Here is a 17,587-nt window from a genome sequence, read left to right on the forward strand (position 1 = left end):
AGGAGAATTAGGTCAGATATGCTTCATATTATTGTCCCGTATAGGGGTTAGTTTAGAAAAAATGAGGTTATTTTCGGCTGAGCGAAGCGAATTAGAAAATAATGATCACCAAAAAAACACCCACAATATTTTAAGAGGACACTTAAAGACGGTAAAAACATTTTCCCTTAAGATACTGTTTAGATAACTGTGAGAGTTGCCTTCATGGGCTTACTTAACACATAATCTCATAATCTCATGAGTGACACAAACGTTTTGACTCTCTTTCGGATTTTGACTCATAGACTAAAATTGAATTCTAAATTCTGAAATCGTTATTATTAAACTTCGAATGACCCCTTTCTCTTCCTATGATGATCCTTATCTAAAAAAGTTCTACGGTTTATTTTACGCCTTCTCGATAGGAACGACCATAGTGAATGGAAATTTTACCCTCGAGCTTCTTTGCTTACTATCATAATCTTTCCTCCCTGTCGCATATTAGAAGGTTTCATGAGTAATGGTCACCTTTGGTTCAAGCTAATGTTATTCAATCGATAATGACACGGTAAAAAAATGACGGGAAAAAAACAACACGATATATTACACATACTATATTTTACTGATAAAAAAACTAAATAGATAAATAAAAACAATGTACAGAACATAAAAACCTTCAGAGATATTAATCACTTATAAAAACATCAGTTTGTAAAATATATTTCTACTCTGTTAATATATCTATTTTTCAACCTTCGAAACATTCTCCCACAGTAAAAAAGTCCCCACAGGCTAGTTATTGCAAATTTTCCACTCAATATTTTAAAGACAGGGCGGGGATCACTTAAAATTATGGGGAAGGACGAAAAGGTTAATGGCATTGCTTTCATTTTAGCATTTTCACACTTAGTCCGAACTTATAATTCTCATGGTAAAATTTTAAATTATCGTACCATTTCAGTTGCTATTTTAAAAAATACCGTGAGAAAATAATCTTGTGAAAATTACACGAATTCAAAATCGAGTTAAATCCCTGGCTTTCTCTGTTTCATAAAACCGCATTATGGCCAAAAAAAAACACAAAAATGGCTGCCGCACTTGTGGGACAGCAACAAATAAAAATTAAGCTACTTTTACACTGTGGATAGCTATTCACAAGCTATAAAATTTTACATTATTTAAAAAAATAGTCATTCTGTTCATGTTTCACTTTACATATATGCGTAAAAATTATGACCACACAAAAAAAGTTGCTTGAAAATAATCGACTCAGAGCTTGTTTAGTAAAAATTAAGTATTTTACGGAATAAAGGGTAACAAAACCCCCCTGTTCATATCAGCAGCATAGTGGACATTAACAACATCAGTGTTATGTTGCAGTATATGAATGTGCTTAATCGTAGTGGTAAAGTCGAGTTTGCTGTGCTTATTATTCCGAAAAATACCCATTTCGTTCTTTCATAAATTAGTAAATAAAAAACAATAAAAATATGTCACGTTTTATGTCTCCGCCAAAATAAATATTCTTCTCACACCGTTGTTTCACTACGCCATTCAAACTGTTTCTTAGTCACGTGTGGCATTGGAACGTAAATGATTGGTGCAACCACTACAGGAAGTTCCTCTTCTTCTTCTTCATCTTCTATTTCATCAACTTTATCAGTATTACCATTAATATTATCATTTGTTTGTTTTTCATCAACCTTATATTCAATGTCTGGTTTGTTATTATTTAACGCCATATCGGGTGAATTTGAATCAATTGAAGAGGGCGACACATTTTGCTCTTGCACTGGGTTTAACATGGTCAAACCAGCATGAGTTTGATGGCTGTTAATATGTGAATACCCAGGACTGGGCGGAACATGCATTGGGTAGCCAGGCCCTGGCACTATATGCATTGGAATATTAGGTGGGAGGGGTTGTCTTATTGGAGCCATCGGGTTGATTTGAGGTCTGTTATTCGCAAATAAATCATTGTACATAGCTAAATTATTAGCTGCACGCTTTTTGTTGATATATAATGGTACACCACTTACAGTTGTACTTGCTAAGGAGCTTGATTTAGAGCTATATGCAAGAGAAGCCGTTACAGGCGCAGTTTCAGACAGAAAATAAGGATAATACGAGCCTCCTTTCTTTTCACGACGCCTTGCAGGACGCCAGTTTTCTGGCACAAATGATTTAATATTTTCCGGTATATCGGGATTCTTCGGCCGTACTCTTTTTGTTCTAGAAGATGTTAATGAACACTCTCCGATGGAGTTTTGGCCTCCGTTCGATCTTTTGTCGGCATCGCTTAGTTCTGACTGACTTTGTTGGGTCTTATTAAACCTTTTGTCTAAAGTTTCTTTGACTGGATTTCCGATATTTGCATCGGATTCATTGGCGGATAAACTGATCGCGTTTGAAGACCGTTTGTTTACGTTATCCAACTCATCCAACGATTCGCCCCGACCGTCATACGCGGGGGCAGTTTCAACACGAACCGAAGCGATAATTTGCGAACCTTCTGACTGAAGTTGATCACTGAGGCCGTACACGCCATGTGTCATATCGAGATTGTTCGAGTTATGCTCCGACACGATATCTGAACGTTCGTAAGCATGATCGAGATTAGTCGAGTTTCTTTCGATTGTAGGCGTGTGGTTTTCAGCTAAGTTGATTAATTCTTCCAATTCAGTTCCTGGTGCGTGCTTTTGATGGCGAAGGTGTGCTACAAACTGAGTTACATAGTTAACAGCGTCTTTTCTTTTGAAGAAGTGGTATAAAAATATAGCTGCGCCTATACACAGATTGAAAATCGCAGCAGCGTAACAGAAGAAATAGTATAAATAGCGAGAGGAAGAAGTCTTGTAAGCATACATCATTAACGTGCATGTGAACGTCAAAATAAAGAAAAGTAGAACGAACAAACTTCCATGCAAAAAATGCAGTAGTTCTTCACGTTTTGGCGTCCCATTCACTAACTTTTCAGCTGCCTTTAATTTGTATTTGCAACTCTTCGGATTACATTTGTCTCGATCAACCGGTTCTTCTTTCGTAACTGGTTCTAACGGTTCCGGAAAAACTCGATTGATCAAAGCATGTAAGTAACATAATAGAATGAAATCAGTCACGAAAAAAAGACCAGCCGGAACGACAAAAGCGCCAAGAGACGTGTTGCGTGGCAGCCAACAGCTGAAATTAAAAAAGTATAATATATTAAAAGACAGGAAAACAGCAATGTAGGAGATGCTCAATTATTATTTCTAACGGGGTAGGGAGTATGTTTGGGTTATGTCAAAAGCAAATTTTCTAACACAGGGGGAGCGGGGTCAGAACGTACTTTTCGCATATTCCCCAGGACTGTTTCAAAACGAAATCAATAACCAAACATTCAAAAGCCTGTTCAACTACTTACTACGCGAGATCGTCTGGTCCATCTTTTAAAGTTGCAACAGTTATGCTGCATATGATGAGAGGTATACCTAAAAACAACCGAAATTCTCAATCGCAATGAAATTAGGCTAATTCTTTTCATGTCCTAAAAATGTCGGATAATTCAGAATCAGCTATTAACTTCAAAGGTTATAACAGGCAAAATATGAAACAGCAATTTTCCTTTCTTTAAATTGCAAGGAATGCGTACGAACACTACAATGATAATATTAATATTAAACACAGAAAAAATCAAAATTCCTACCCCAGGCTACCAGATAGTATTTCAACACTGGATCATATTCTTCACTCACTGAACGAGCGTATTTCCTTAGCATTTGAATGAGTACCAGGGCTCCACATCCAAGCCATATAAGCGTGGATAACATGAAATAATGAAGGACAACAGCAACACCTTGACAGAGTAACTTATGATCAGTTCTGTGTATACCGACAGCAAAGATGATTTCTGTGAAGATTAAGGCTAAGCACAGGTTCATAAGAGTGGCTGCGTCACTTCGGTTGTATCGTAATTGTCTAAAAAACATGGCCGCAGTCAGTTTAAGTGAAAAGAAAATGGTTTTACACAATATTTTATCCAACAGAAAATTTTACATTTAAATCGTCATTAAGTCTTGCATAAATTAACGTTGGGGATTGATTTTTGCGAGTTTCAATTTTCGCAAGTTAAAGCATGTTGCATTTCGAGAACATTAATTTACGTGATTGTTGGTTGATGAGTAAGTTCTTGATGTTTCAAAAAATGAAACACAGTCGAGTCATAAATACAACAAGTTATTGCACTGGTTGTATTATTCATAAACAAGAAAAAAATACTTTCAAAAATTTTGCGTGCATTGATTTTCGCGATTTAGCCTTCAAAACATTTTTAGCAAGCACACAATCTGCGAAATTAAATGCTTCTAAACATTAATACGACCAAGTTATTTAGAATTATGATCAATGGTTACACGGGAAAAAGGAAGAGCTCACCTGAACAACATATAGACGAGCAGTGTTGCGCAAAGAAGGAGACAGGATAGTACAGCTCCAACGTATAGTATAGCTTCCATATAGTTTGCTTTTAAGCGAACAGGTACAAATTTATCCTAAAAAAGGTATTTTTTACAAATTCATCTTTAGGACGAAGGGTTGGGAATTTCAGTCACATATACAGAGCTTTAGTAATACTTGGGAAAATTGTCACGGTAGTGTGAAACTTGATATTTTTCATAGTGTTTTACACTTTAAATAATTAAAAAATAAGGTTTTAATTTCGTAGGACAATCCAAAAACTTCTCAAACAGTTCGAAAAAAAAATACAACGTAATATATGATAATTTTAATTCATATGGATTATTGGGATAACTTACCATTGCCAGACTAAAATACACCATGTTGTCGAAAAACTGCGAAGGAAATATACATTGAAACTGAGTGAGGTTTGTGAAGAGAGTCAGACTAGTGCAATCCTTTGATTCTGTCCAACCTAAAATAAAAGATTAGCACATAGAAGAAGGGTATTTATTTTAACTAACTGCTGCTGTGAGTGTGGTGGAATCTAATACATATTTTATCAGATTATGCAAATACGCAGGGGCAGTTTCGACAGTGGATTGAATGTACGTATAGTTTATGAATATATTCTTTCCGCGATTTCCAAAGACGTTTTTTGTTAAGTGACAGTAGAATAAAAATAACAATGTTATAATATGGAACTATTATGTAACCATTTAAATATGAGAGAGGCGCATTTTTAATTATGTGGTTTAAGGTAAAAAGATAATTGAAATTAGATACAGAATCGATATTTACAAAGGACGACCAGTTGGCTTTTCATTAAGTGAAATATTTATAGTAAGAGTATTATTGACACACCTTTCCCATTATCCGATCTCGCCAATCATGTTTAGGATTATAGCACTCTAGCAGTATCTGTGCAAGGACGAAAACCTCACTACACAACTGCGCCAGGCAGCAAGTTATATTTGCGTACTTGCCAAAATAAACTTATCTACATTAATACTACTATGGTGCCTCGACATGCACTGAAAAGAAACACTTCGGATTTCTTATTTTAAACAGGCCCTTAGTAGGGTTGACAATAGTAGTTACGGAAACCGTTGCCATTCTGAACAAAAATTAGCGATAATTACAACTTTTACTTTACTTTTGGGTTCACGCTAAAAAAAATAATTGCACCCACCTAAACTCTCTTTCCAAAACACAAGTTTGGGGTTTTTATGGTATTTCAACTAAAAAGAAGGGAAAAGATATAGAAATATGATACAAGCTGTGAAAAAAAAAAATGAAAAATATGTAAAAAGCATAAAGAAGAAGAATACTTACGGACTCGGGTTTAAAAGACACCAAAAAATGTTTAGATGTGTTATGATTCCTTTGTAATGGAGAATCTACATGCAAAAAGATTAGTTTATACATAAACAGGGCGTAATTTTTAAATTTTTTTTTTTTTGGGGGGGGGGGGGTGGAGGGGGGTTAAAAATTATTTTTGCAGATAAAAAAAACATGTGAAAAACAGTTAATAAATATGAGAAGACAGTTAATAAATATGAGAATACAGTTAATAAATATGAGAAGACAGTTAATAAATATGAGAATACAGTTAATAAATATGAGAAGACAGTTAATAAATATGAGAAGACAGTTAATAAATATGAGAATACAGTTAATAAATATGAGAATACAGTTAATAAATATGAGAAGACAGTTAATAAATATGAGAAGACAGTTAATAAATATGAGAAGACAGTTAATAAATATGAGAAGACAGTTAATAAATATGAGAAAACAGTTAATAAATATGAGAAGACAGTTAATAAATATGAGAAGACAGTTAATAAATATGAGAAGACAGTTAATAAATATGAGAAGACAGTTAATAAATATGAGAAGACAGTTAATAAATATGAGAAGACAGTTAATAAATATGAGAAGACAGTTAATAAATATGAGAATACAGTTAATAAATATGAGAAGACAGTTAATAAATATGAGAAGACAGTTAATAAATATGAGAAGACAGTTAATAAATATGAGAAAACAGTTAATAAATATAAGAAGACAGTTAATAAATATGAGAAGACAGTTAATAAATATGAGAAGACAGTTAATAAATATGAGAAGACAGTTAATAAATATGAGAAGACAGTTAATAAATATGAGAAGACAGTTAATAAATATGAGAAGACAGTTAATAAATATGAGAAGACAGTTAATAAATATGAGAAGACAGTTAATAAATATGAGAAGACAGTTAATAAATATGAGAAGACAGTTAATAAATATGAGAAGACAGTTAATAAATATGAGAAGACAGTTAATAAATATGAGAAGACAGTTAATAAATATGAAAATACAGTTAATAAATATGAGAAGACAGTTAATATATATGAGAATACAGTTGATTTAGTATAGCTGGTTTGAACCCACTAATGACATGGGCGCAACCGGTTTGGAACCGACTACATTTGTTGAAATTACAGGTTTAATGTAGGTCTGCTTTAATACAAGACATTACAAATTGCATTAAATAATTCAGCTTATCTAAACCCTGATGAATAAAAAACTGTATACACAGTACCGAAGCAAATTGAAAATATACTTCAAGTTTAGTGCGACCGACAAATCTCATAATATAGCTCTCACTCACCATACACTTCCAAGCCAACTATAGGACTTGCAATAAAAGAATAGTTCTTGTTTTTTGATTGAAAGAAAGTGGTGACGTTAAATGCAATACTTGTGATACGAACTTGATTTGCTTTCGACCCAAGAGCTACTTGGAAAGATACAGTAGACATCTGAAGAAAAACATTCAGTTCATTAGATATACTTTATTTTAATTAATTCTCTCTACATTGACTAGCCATTCTTTTAACTTATTGCGACACTGGATTGACTATTAACAGTGTGTTTCCAGTAGAAAACAATATTTTGAGGAAGATCTGTTATGTTTAGTTCTTTGGACAAGATGGGAGAGGGAAACTACTAGTCTCTTGGGAAAAACATTAAATTGTAATGTCTATTCACATCCAGTGGTGTGTTCAAACATAGTAAGAATAGAATATGCATATCCATGGTCACACAGTCAGATTAAAAGGTAGAAAATTAAGTAAGTGGCAATCCTTAAAAGTTATACAAAACATATATATTGTTAAATGAAACATAGTTTTCATAGTTTTTTACGCACACTTGGTTGCTCGTACGAATTCCAAATCACATAAATTTGTCAACGACAATTAATAATAATCCTTATAAATACAACAAAAGCAATAAAGGATTTAAATACACACCTTAGTGGCTGTATTATTTCCACAGGCAACTTGTAGATGCTGTGTTTTTGGTTCAGATAATGTAGCGCACTCAATTGGATCTTTTGGCTTTTGTTTGTATGATATCCCTGCAACAAGGTTGTGATCGTCTATTGTAAATGGTTTACCCACTTTGGTGGACTCTTGCACAACAAATAACTTGAGTAAATCACAGAATCTGAGTAAACAAAGGAAATGTTATTGCGTACTTCAGATTTACAAAAGTATTGTCAAATGTAACACAGGATTAAAAATATATTCCATTACAACCGGTTAACTGACTGATTAATTCTCTAGCTCCAGATTTAAGTTAAATTTTACTTCAAATTTATATATTTTTCTCGAACGTGTTAGACCCTGGTACATCTATGAATAGGTTGTTCACTTTTATTCTATTTAAAGCTAGCAAATACTAGGAAATTATACCTTTTCATTCATCGTTTCATTTGCTATTTTATTATTGCTTAACGTTCAGAAAATAAGCAAAATTCATGGATTTACAAGGAACATCTGGAGAAATTAACCAACTTTTAGAAGTTTTTAGGTTTTACATCATATCAATTATGTTTGAAAGAAAGTAAGTTTTACCTCCAACCACCAGTTTTACCATAAAGAACATCTCCCATAGTACTCAATTCAATATGACTTTCTGCAAGCAAACCAACTGAACTCCAGAAGAATCGAGCATACTAAAAACAAAACATGTAAAAAAAATGGTTGCTAAAACCAAGCTGGAGTGGACAATGCTTTAAGACCGTGAAAGAGCAACTCACCGAGCCATTAGAATTCTCATAAGTTTTCATGATTTCAAATAATGTCTTATATACAAAGTAGAGGTCATATTTGGTTTTAATCGACAGATAATTGCGCGTGAAGTAGAAACTAAACCGGTTGCCAGTGTATTTAATTTTTCTAAAATCACGTTCACTCGCCATCTATAAAAGAGAAGACAACATGGATTAAAATGCTTAAAAACTAGGCATTGCAGAAAACTACAGGTAGTCAACCTGACTGTGTTACATGAAAACAAAATTTAAAAAAAATATCTTAAACCTACCAAGTAAAATTTTTGCAGTTCTGCAGTTGTATTACGTGAAAAATAACAATTAACAGCGTTCACTGAACTCCATGTTCCTCTGCTGCAAGTACGATACGCTACTGCCACTCCTGATCCGCTGAAAGGACAGGAAGACTGCACAGTAGCACCATCTAATGTGGTAGGCCAAGCCATTGTTCCACGTTCAGTGTTTGTGACATCAGGCAAACAATAATTTGATGATGCATCAAATGAAGAAATGAACAAATTCACAGATGTTTTGATTTCCCCAGAACCACGAACAGTCAAACGGCAAGTCATTTTAGTGTTGCTTTTCCAATTTAATCTAAAACAAACCAGAATGCGTTGTTTCACAACATCTGTCTCCTTAGCGTCCTCCACCCACCTGGTCCTTTCCAGATAAACAAACTAATAGTAGCATTGCCCACTCACTACCTTACTCAGACTCAGATTTCTGAAATTTCGTTGCTTGCAAATGGAGTACAAATAAATATCTTTGGTTGGAAGGGGATTTATTTTATGTCAGAACTTTTTCCTTTGAAGAGGGATGGGTGAGAGGGGGAATAATAGGTATAATAAATTTTTAGCAAATTCTAAAGAAGAATGAAATATACATCAAAATCAGCTTTTTTACTCTTAATATAAACTTTTGTTAGATAAAGGAATGATGTTCCTTAAGAAACAAGGCTCATTTTGTTTACATCCTAACTTATTAAGTCCTCAGTTTAATTTCTATTCTTTTATTTTATTAAGTTAAATCTAAACTGTAAGGTCTTCCCATTGATGCACAACAAAGACTAAGAATAGAAAAAAATACATAAAATACATGAAAGCCTAAAAAGTTCTTGTATTTTTTCAAATTGACTTTACAACGTGACAATCAAATGATAGCTTTAGGAAACAATTCAAATTCTACTAATATATGTACCACTGCTAAATATGAGATTTTTACAACAAGCTAACAACAGATTATCAAGTCTGTCTGTCTCTACACAAAATGGCAACAAGATGACTTTGTGCAACGGTACTAAATAGCAATGTCAAAAAATGTACAATAGCTTAAAAACAACCATAAGTTTTTCCATGCTCTAACAACCAGTAAATTATAATAACAGATAGTTTTGCTAATTAGAAGAAGAAACAGTAAGATTGTACAGTTATAATTTTGCATTTTACATCTCTTTACATCTACTACAAATTGCTCTTACATTAACAACAGTTGTCTGTTCTAACTTCAAGCTAAGATGGACAATGGATGAAAATCTATTGTCCCAAATACGTACAATGGGCAAACCTGTTGAGTTTAGAATAGGCTAAAGACTAAAAACAGGGTGTAATCCAGAAATGCAAAGTTTGGCCGCTAAATCCCAAATGGGAATTTCATCAAGGTAGTCTTGGGTATTATTGACATCTTAATCCTTCACAACTTGCTTAAAATAAGTCCCAAATTTTGTATTAAATATAATTTAGCTCCTCTAGTAAATTGGGAAATTTGGGATAAATTTTAATTGGGAAATAGCCGTTTAATGAATAAGAACGCTGGATTACACCCTAAAGGTAAGTCTATCAATTCCAGCACTAAGTTACTCATGGAAACATACACCATAAATGAAGAATTTAGTCTAAGACTTGGGAGCCAAAGCATTTTTTTGCTACTACCTTCAAGAGATATATTATGTCAGCATTACTTACTATATACTTTTTTCTGTCAGGAATTACTTTTTATAATTGGTCATCTTGTAATACAATTTAGCCAGTTAAAGTTTTTGTATAGTTTCGTGACAATCATTCCAATTAGCCCTATGTCTTTGTTTTGTACTATATATAACAAAAGGTACAGGGTATGTGCCTGACTAAGTCGCATATCTCTTTAACAATAAAAGTCAAATTTAATCTGTCTGTTTAAAATGGCAGCTTGTATTCCCGTAATCATTTTTTATTCTCTCGTATATAAGCACCTAATAATCATAGTAATAATTCACATCCAAGTGAATTTCATTACTTAAATGTTGGATTTCCCCTCAAAAGCAAATACTAAAATTTGATTGGCTATGTTAATTATTCTTTTGTTCGTAAAACTTTTTCTGCTTCTGTCTGTAAGAATAGTTAAATTATTTTAACTTTAACCAACCTTCAACCAATAATTTCGGATTGGAATTGATTGAAACAGAGTATTTTATCAACCAATCAGATTCAAGAAATTGTCCGTTCCATACCATTGCAAGAATACTCAGAACATTAACGATTGCATTCTTAGACTGGTCTCTATAATAATATTATTAGAGACTAGTCTTCGGTTCAAAATGGTAGCTGAGTTGCTATACTTAGTTACAAACTAGCAATGTGAGGGACATGGACATGGATGACAGGCTACCCAGTGGATTTTTCAATGGGCTAACAACTAGTTGCAATAAGTAACTGGTAAAATGTGCTTTTGTAGCCATTTTGTTCATTTGATACATACATTTTTTAAAATATTCTTTTTTTTTGTTTTCCCACTTTATATTGTTAAATAAAAACGCCAAGCAACATAATGGATTTCATAAAGTAAAAGTGTTTGCTACCTAACAAGCTAAAGTTTGCTGGGTTTTTTTCTAAAATTTCTGAAAAATAATGAGTTAGGCTAACAAATAAAAAAAATCAACAATTGTAAATAGACAATGCAAATATGCATGCTTAATAGTATTTCCTTACATACCTTTTAATATGTACTGTGCTTGTATATGAAGCAGTATAAATATCTCTTAAGTGTTGAATGTCAACATCCCCAGATTTTGGTATTACTTTGCTACCATCACTAAACCATTCCATCTCAGCTTTTGGTAGCCATGGTGACTGACAAGAGGCAATGAATGAATCGTTTTTAAATACATATTGGTTCACTGACGGTTGAATATCCAGTTGTGGAAATACCAGATTGTGTTCGCCTGCAAAAAAAACAAAAGAAAAAAGAAACTATATGACAATTACGTGTCGTTTTAAGAACTGCGGCAGTTTGTCAATAAAAAGTAAAAAGAACACGAAAATTGTTTTTAAAAAAGCACTCACCACATTTCCAATCAGGTGTTAAATCTTGAATCAACCTTCCACGTAGTTGAGCTGGATAAAAACACATGGACTTTTTCGAAATCACATGTTTGTCACCATTGTGTAGCCAAGTTGTCAGCCATTTCAGATTGCAGTCACATGAAAGATTAATATCATCTAAATTTCTGTATGGAACAAAAAAAATGTCAAGAAAGTAGCATAAAAAAATGCATAACATCATTTGCCATAAACATTTTTTTAAATTTAGACTAAGGTAGGTCAATATTTTAGATAAAAAACATCAGTACATAGAACATACTTTGCTTAACATTTAGAAAAACAATTAAACATAAAATTAATCAAAAGAGGTTCTAACATATTTTTTAGGAGAATTACTTATTGCAAATTCCTCAAAATTGTAAATACAAATTTGCTTGAGTTGGAATTTCTTTACACCTTTTTTTACCTAAAAAGCTGAGTTGCATCAAGAAAGTGTTTTGTGTAACAGAACAAGGATTAACAGTGAAATTTAATTTTTACTGAATGACTTGTAATTCCTTATGAAGAAAATTGTAAAGAACCCTTTAAATAAAAAACCTTAAAAAGAAGTTATGTGAAACATTTGTGTAACAATGTTGGCAAATATATAGCAGGTATGACTTCTTAAAATTACGGCAACTTGTAGAAGAACAAAGCTATAATAGAGGGGCACTATCAAATTAACATATGGATTGTACAAACTGGAATATTTATTTGGTACAAATTTTAGTTTTTCAGGAGGGCTAATGTTAATGCACATTTACCAAAAAAACAGTTAACTGATATATTTGGTAAATGATTACTTACACTGTTTTAATCAAAGATAATGTTAAGAAATCTTCATATATAATGATTGACATTTTCTTGTTATAAATATTGAGCTGTTCATTTAAAAATCTATAATAAAAAAAATTAGGAGAAGAATTCAGCCTTGCCATATTGATCATATCTATAATGAATTTAGACATTATGACATTGATGTGCTTGTAATTTATTGAAAACCTGGAACACAAAAAGAAAGACGCCTTTTAGTCTATCGAAATGCGGAAATTGTACTTGTGCATGTTGCCAAAAAAATGGTCTATTATTTAAAATAATAAACCCTAGTGATTATGAAAAAAGCCATCCTAAACTGTGTGTTTCTTTTAAGAGTTCTTGTCTTGCAGGCAAGCAAATTAGTTCATAGGGGGTGATACAACATATATCCTGTAGGAAAATTACATAACTGCATTATCATTTTTTTTAATAAATAACATTATTAGCATTACAAATTGGGAGTTATACTTACAATTTGTCAATTTTCATTCCATTGAATGCCCGTTTTGAGATTGATACAATCCTATTTTTACGCAAATCCCTTAAAAACAATATTGAGCATAATATAATTACAAGAAGAATGTATTGTTTAAGAAACATTTCTAAACAAGAATAATAAAGTATATGCAAATTAAAGGCTTACAGAGAATTTAGTGATATATCTTGAAGTCCTTGAAATGTTGAATGTGTTATTTGTGAAACTTTATTTCCAGATAAGTCACTAAAAAAACAAGTCACTAAGCCACTGTCTCTAAGAACACAACAATTAACAACAGTCAAGATTTAATGACTTACAGCTTCCTTAATGTGTTAAACCCAGTGAATGAACCAGACGCTATATGTTGAATTGAATTATCTTTCAGCACTCTAAATGGATAAAATACAAATAATTATTACAAACTTCTATATTAGCATCTAAAAGGAATTTTATCAAAACATAAAACAAAGTGAAAGATATCTTACAATTTTCGTATTCGGTTGGGATGAGGAAATGAAGTTTTGTTTATATACTTTATCTTGTTTCTAGAAATTTCTCTAAAAATGAAAATATTTTTATGCTGACAAGATTTTGAGAAAGCAAAACATAAATATGTTTGTAGTTTGTCTAACAATATTAGATGTTCTTGACTAATAGCTGCCTCATAAGCAGGCTGCATTGTCAGATGTCCCACACATTTAAAATGTTTTTAATGTTTTTGATGTATGATTGATCACTTGTTAGTATTTAGGTGTGTGATAGTGAGTGATGACAAACAGGCTTTTAAATAAGTATGATACCATTTAACATAAACTTCCCCTACATGAAGGTTGGGAACAAGTCCTTCACTTGACAAGTTTGACACCCTTAGAACTTCCGAATTTTCTTATAACCTTGTTCCATAACGCTACCAGCTGATGTGACTGTAGTAGGAACTTAACCACTCCAAAACTTAGGAATCTGACTGACTTTCCTTTTAAGTATGTAAAAGTTTTCTCAAAAAGACGCTTATGCTTTTTGCTTTTTTTAATTATATATACAATGCAGGCCTTACATAGAGAGGCGTGCAATCCCACATACAGGCGCCAAACACGTGCACAAAACGTCTAAGAGGTGTGATTAAGCATACACGCATAATCGTTGAAAAAATGTATAGCTAACATACATAGGAAAAATTAATTTAGAAAGGGTAGATTAGGGTAGTAATCAATTAGCAGGATAGCTAGTTAATTCTCACATTGATATTTCCTCCAGTACTACCACCAAATTTAAGACTTTATGCTTGTCGTAACACCCTCCTCCACTATGATAATTCTAACTGATAGTGCAAATTAGTATATTGACTGTATAGAAAACTATTCTTGTTAAATAGATTTTATGTGTGTATTTTTTATAACACTTTAGTTATGGAAAAACATGTCCCTGTATGTTTGTCGTAACACACTCCTCTGTTACGCTTGTCTTTTAATGTTACAAAAAGACTACACTGATTGCAAATTTGTTGCACATAAATTTAGTTTTGATTTTTATCTTGACAGGTACATAGTATTGCTTAAGGGTAAAAAATGATTGATGCAAAGATGATTAAAAGCTAAAAAGGAAAAAAAAGGTTAATTTATTTTATTTTCCAAAAAGATATAATTCCTGTTTAATCTTCAAACACACAAGCAGATAGAAACTGAGTGTAGCAACAACAACTAAAAGAAGAATAGATCTATTACCCAAAGTAACGATTTAAAGCGTGACAATGATTTTTAATCCTTTAATAGTGGCACAGAATTTACTTAAATATTAGCAATATTTACGCAAGCGATTTAATTCTCTGGGAACAAACTTTTACGTGAGCGCACTCATAATTCATGGCAGGGACTAAAAAGCAAAGAAGGATGGATGAAAAGAATAAAGATTAGAGGCTTTAAAACAATGGGGATACCATAGCACGTCTAGGGCCTTGGTGTGCTATTTGTCACACTCGCAACAAAAACTCATTGCAAGCCTGACAATGTGATTACTCACTACAGTTTTATTTATAGCACCTAACGATTGATTTGAAAATTTGGGGAAGCAATTTTAACACATTGTATGATGTAGCAAGGTGTGTGTACGTAGTTGTGCACCTAATATAACGCAGCCTGATAAGAAGGCAAATGGAAGAACTGTAATTTCAAGTCAGTTCAAGGTTAGTAGCCATATATATACCTGAAATGCAAGTATTTAAAACATTTGTAAGGCTTAAATGAACTTTGACAATAATATAAGAGAAAATAAAAAGTACTTACATATCTGCATTTAACTCGCTTGGTAAGTCCTGGAATGGTATTGTCTGCAAGCCATTGCACAATATGCGAACACCTAGCTTGTTTTTTTTAACACTACATTTGCATCCTTTAGGCAGTACTGGACATTTAGCATCTGCACAAAAGGTCAACTGTCCACAACAACACAATATATACAAAATAACTGGGATGGTTTTATTCATAATACTTTTTGCTATTTGTGTGGCATTGTACTGATTTTGTGCTTCTTTCTTTATCTAAAAGTAAGACAAAGAAAGTTCCTAAAAATAAGTTTTTAAAATGTTCAGAACAGATTATTAGGAGTTCAGACATTATTCAGGTAATTTTTAAACCTCTATTATACCTCTATTATACAAGGTAGATAACACTAGGTTGAGGATGGCTAGTGTAAATGTTGGTACTCTGAGAGGTAGAGCAGGTGAAGTAGTTGAAATGTTAGAACGTAGATCTGTTGATATGATTTGTGTTCAGGAAGTTAGGTGGAGAGGAGCTTCAGTGAGATTTGTGGAAGGTAGGAGGGCAAGGTATAAGCTTTTTTGGATTGGTAATAGTGATGGATATGGAGGAGTTGGCATATTCGTTGCAGAGAAGTGGGTAGAAAAAGTAATAGATGTTGTGCGTGTTAATAGTCGTATTATAGTGATAAAGTTTTTGATAGGTAATAGGATTGTCACTTTTCTGTCAGTTTATGCTCCACAGTGTGGACTCAGTGAGGAAGATAAAGATAAGTTTTATGATGAGTTAATAGCAGTCACATCAAAGTTTGGAGACACTGAACTTGTCATGGTGGGCGGCGACTTTAATGGTCATGTTGGGAAGTCATCTGAAGGTTATAGAGGTGTGCATGGAGGCTATGGATTTGGGAGCAGAAATAAGGAAGGGGAGAGATTGCTTGAGTTTGGAATGGCAACGGACATGGTGGTTTGCAACACATCATTCAGTAAGAGACAGAGTAGGCTGATAACATATGAGTCAGGTGGTTGTAAGACACAGATAGATTACTTTTTGGTTAGAAAGTCAGACAAGAAAGTGGTGAAGGACGTGAAAGTTATATCGGGGGAAGAGTGTGTTTCCCAACATAGGTTGCTGGTTTGTGATATTATCTTGAAGAGTGTCAAAGAAGCCAAGGGAAAGTACAGGCCCCGTCGAAAAGTCTGGAAGCTGAAGGAAGAGATTGTAGCAAGACAATTTAGTGCTAAAGTTCAGCAGTTAGCCTACAATAGTCAATGTGATAGTGACAATGTTGAAAGTACTTGGACTACTTTGAAGAATTGTCTTCTAGAAGCTTCTGATGATAGCTGTGGGTGGACGAAAGGACCAGCTAGACATAGACAGACCTGGTGGTGGAATAATGAGGTTGACCAGTGTATAAAGGAAAAGAGGAAACTTTGGAAAGAGTGGAAGTCAGGTGGTAGTAAAAATATTTACTTAGAAGCTAAGCGTCGCACTCGTACAGCAGTGTATAAGGCAAAATCAGAAGCAGAGAGAAACAGATTTGCAGATGTGTTAAGAAGGGAAGACCAGCGCAATGAGGTATTCAAGATAGCAAAGCAAATGAAGAAGACTAATCAAGATGTTGTAGGTGGAAGTGTATACGTAATGATAAAGGTGTTTTGGCTAGCACAGAGGAGGAGAAAAGGGTAGCTTGGAAGAATCATTATCAGAGGTTGCTTAACACTGAGTTTGATTGGGACGAGGATAATTTGTCTGATGATGATGTCGTAGAAGGGCCAGCTATGCAGATCAAGACAGAATGGGTAGTGGAGGCTATTAGGAAATTGAAGATTGGCAAGGCTGCAGGAGTATCAGGTATTGTTGCAGAGATGGTAAAAGCATCTGGATATATTGGAGTTGAGCTTATTACAAGTCTTGCTAACCAGATTATAAAGGATGGTGCTATTCAGAGTGAGTGGCAGTCGAGTGTAATAGTGAATTGTTTCAAGGGAAAGGGTGATGCATTAAAAAGGGGTAACTATAGAGGTTTGAAGTTGGTTGATCAAGTAATGAAAGTTATTGAAAGAGTGATTGATAAGTTACTTAGAGAAAGAATTGATATAGATAAGATGCAATTTGGTTTTGTTCCAGGGCGTGGCACTACAGATGCAATATTTTTACTCAGACAGCTTCAGGAAAAGTATTT

General features: G+C 33.3%; 1 protein-coding gene across 1 annotated transcript; it reads right to left on the reverse strand.

Annotated features, from left to right (window-relative positions):
• Positions 1–580: 580 nt before the first annotated feature.
• On the reverse strand, positions 581–15,688 carry LOC130644596 (adhesion G protein-coupled receptor A2-like). The gene is made up of 20 exons (XM_057450262.1): positions 15,430–15,688; positions 13,636–13,707; positions 13,468–13,539; positions 13,316–13,393; positions 13,145–13,213; positions 12,664–12,753; positions 11,839–12,002; positions 11,489–11,717; positions 8,791–9,115; positions 8,507–8,668; positions 8,322–8,422; positions 7,716–7,911; positions 7,073–7,223; positions 5,749–5,813; positions 5,606–5,654; positions 4,773–4,888; positions 4,393–4,508; positions 3,665–3,936; positions 3,383–3,449; positions 581–3,159 (listed from the first exon to the last, which is right to left on the reverse strand). Exons 1-20 carry the CDS (start codon positions 15,627–15,629, stop codon positions 1,509–1,511), a joined length of 4,245 nt encoding a protein of 1,414 aa, XP_057306245.1. The 5' UTR covers positions 15,630–15,688; the 3' UTR covers positions 581–1,508.
• Positions 15,689–17,587: the final 1,899 nt, after the last annotated feature.

This window comes from Hydractinia symbiolongicarpus, chromosome 5, assembly GCF_029227915.1.
Source record: "Hydractinia symbiolongicarpus strain clone_291-10 chromosome 5, HSymV2.1, whole genome shotgun sequence".
Taxonomy (NCBI): Eukaryota; Metazoa; Cnidaria; class Hydrozoa; order Anthoathecata; family Hydractiniidae; genus Hydractinia; species Hydractinia symbiolongicarpus.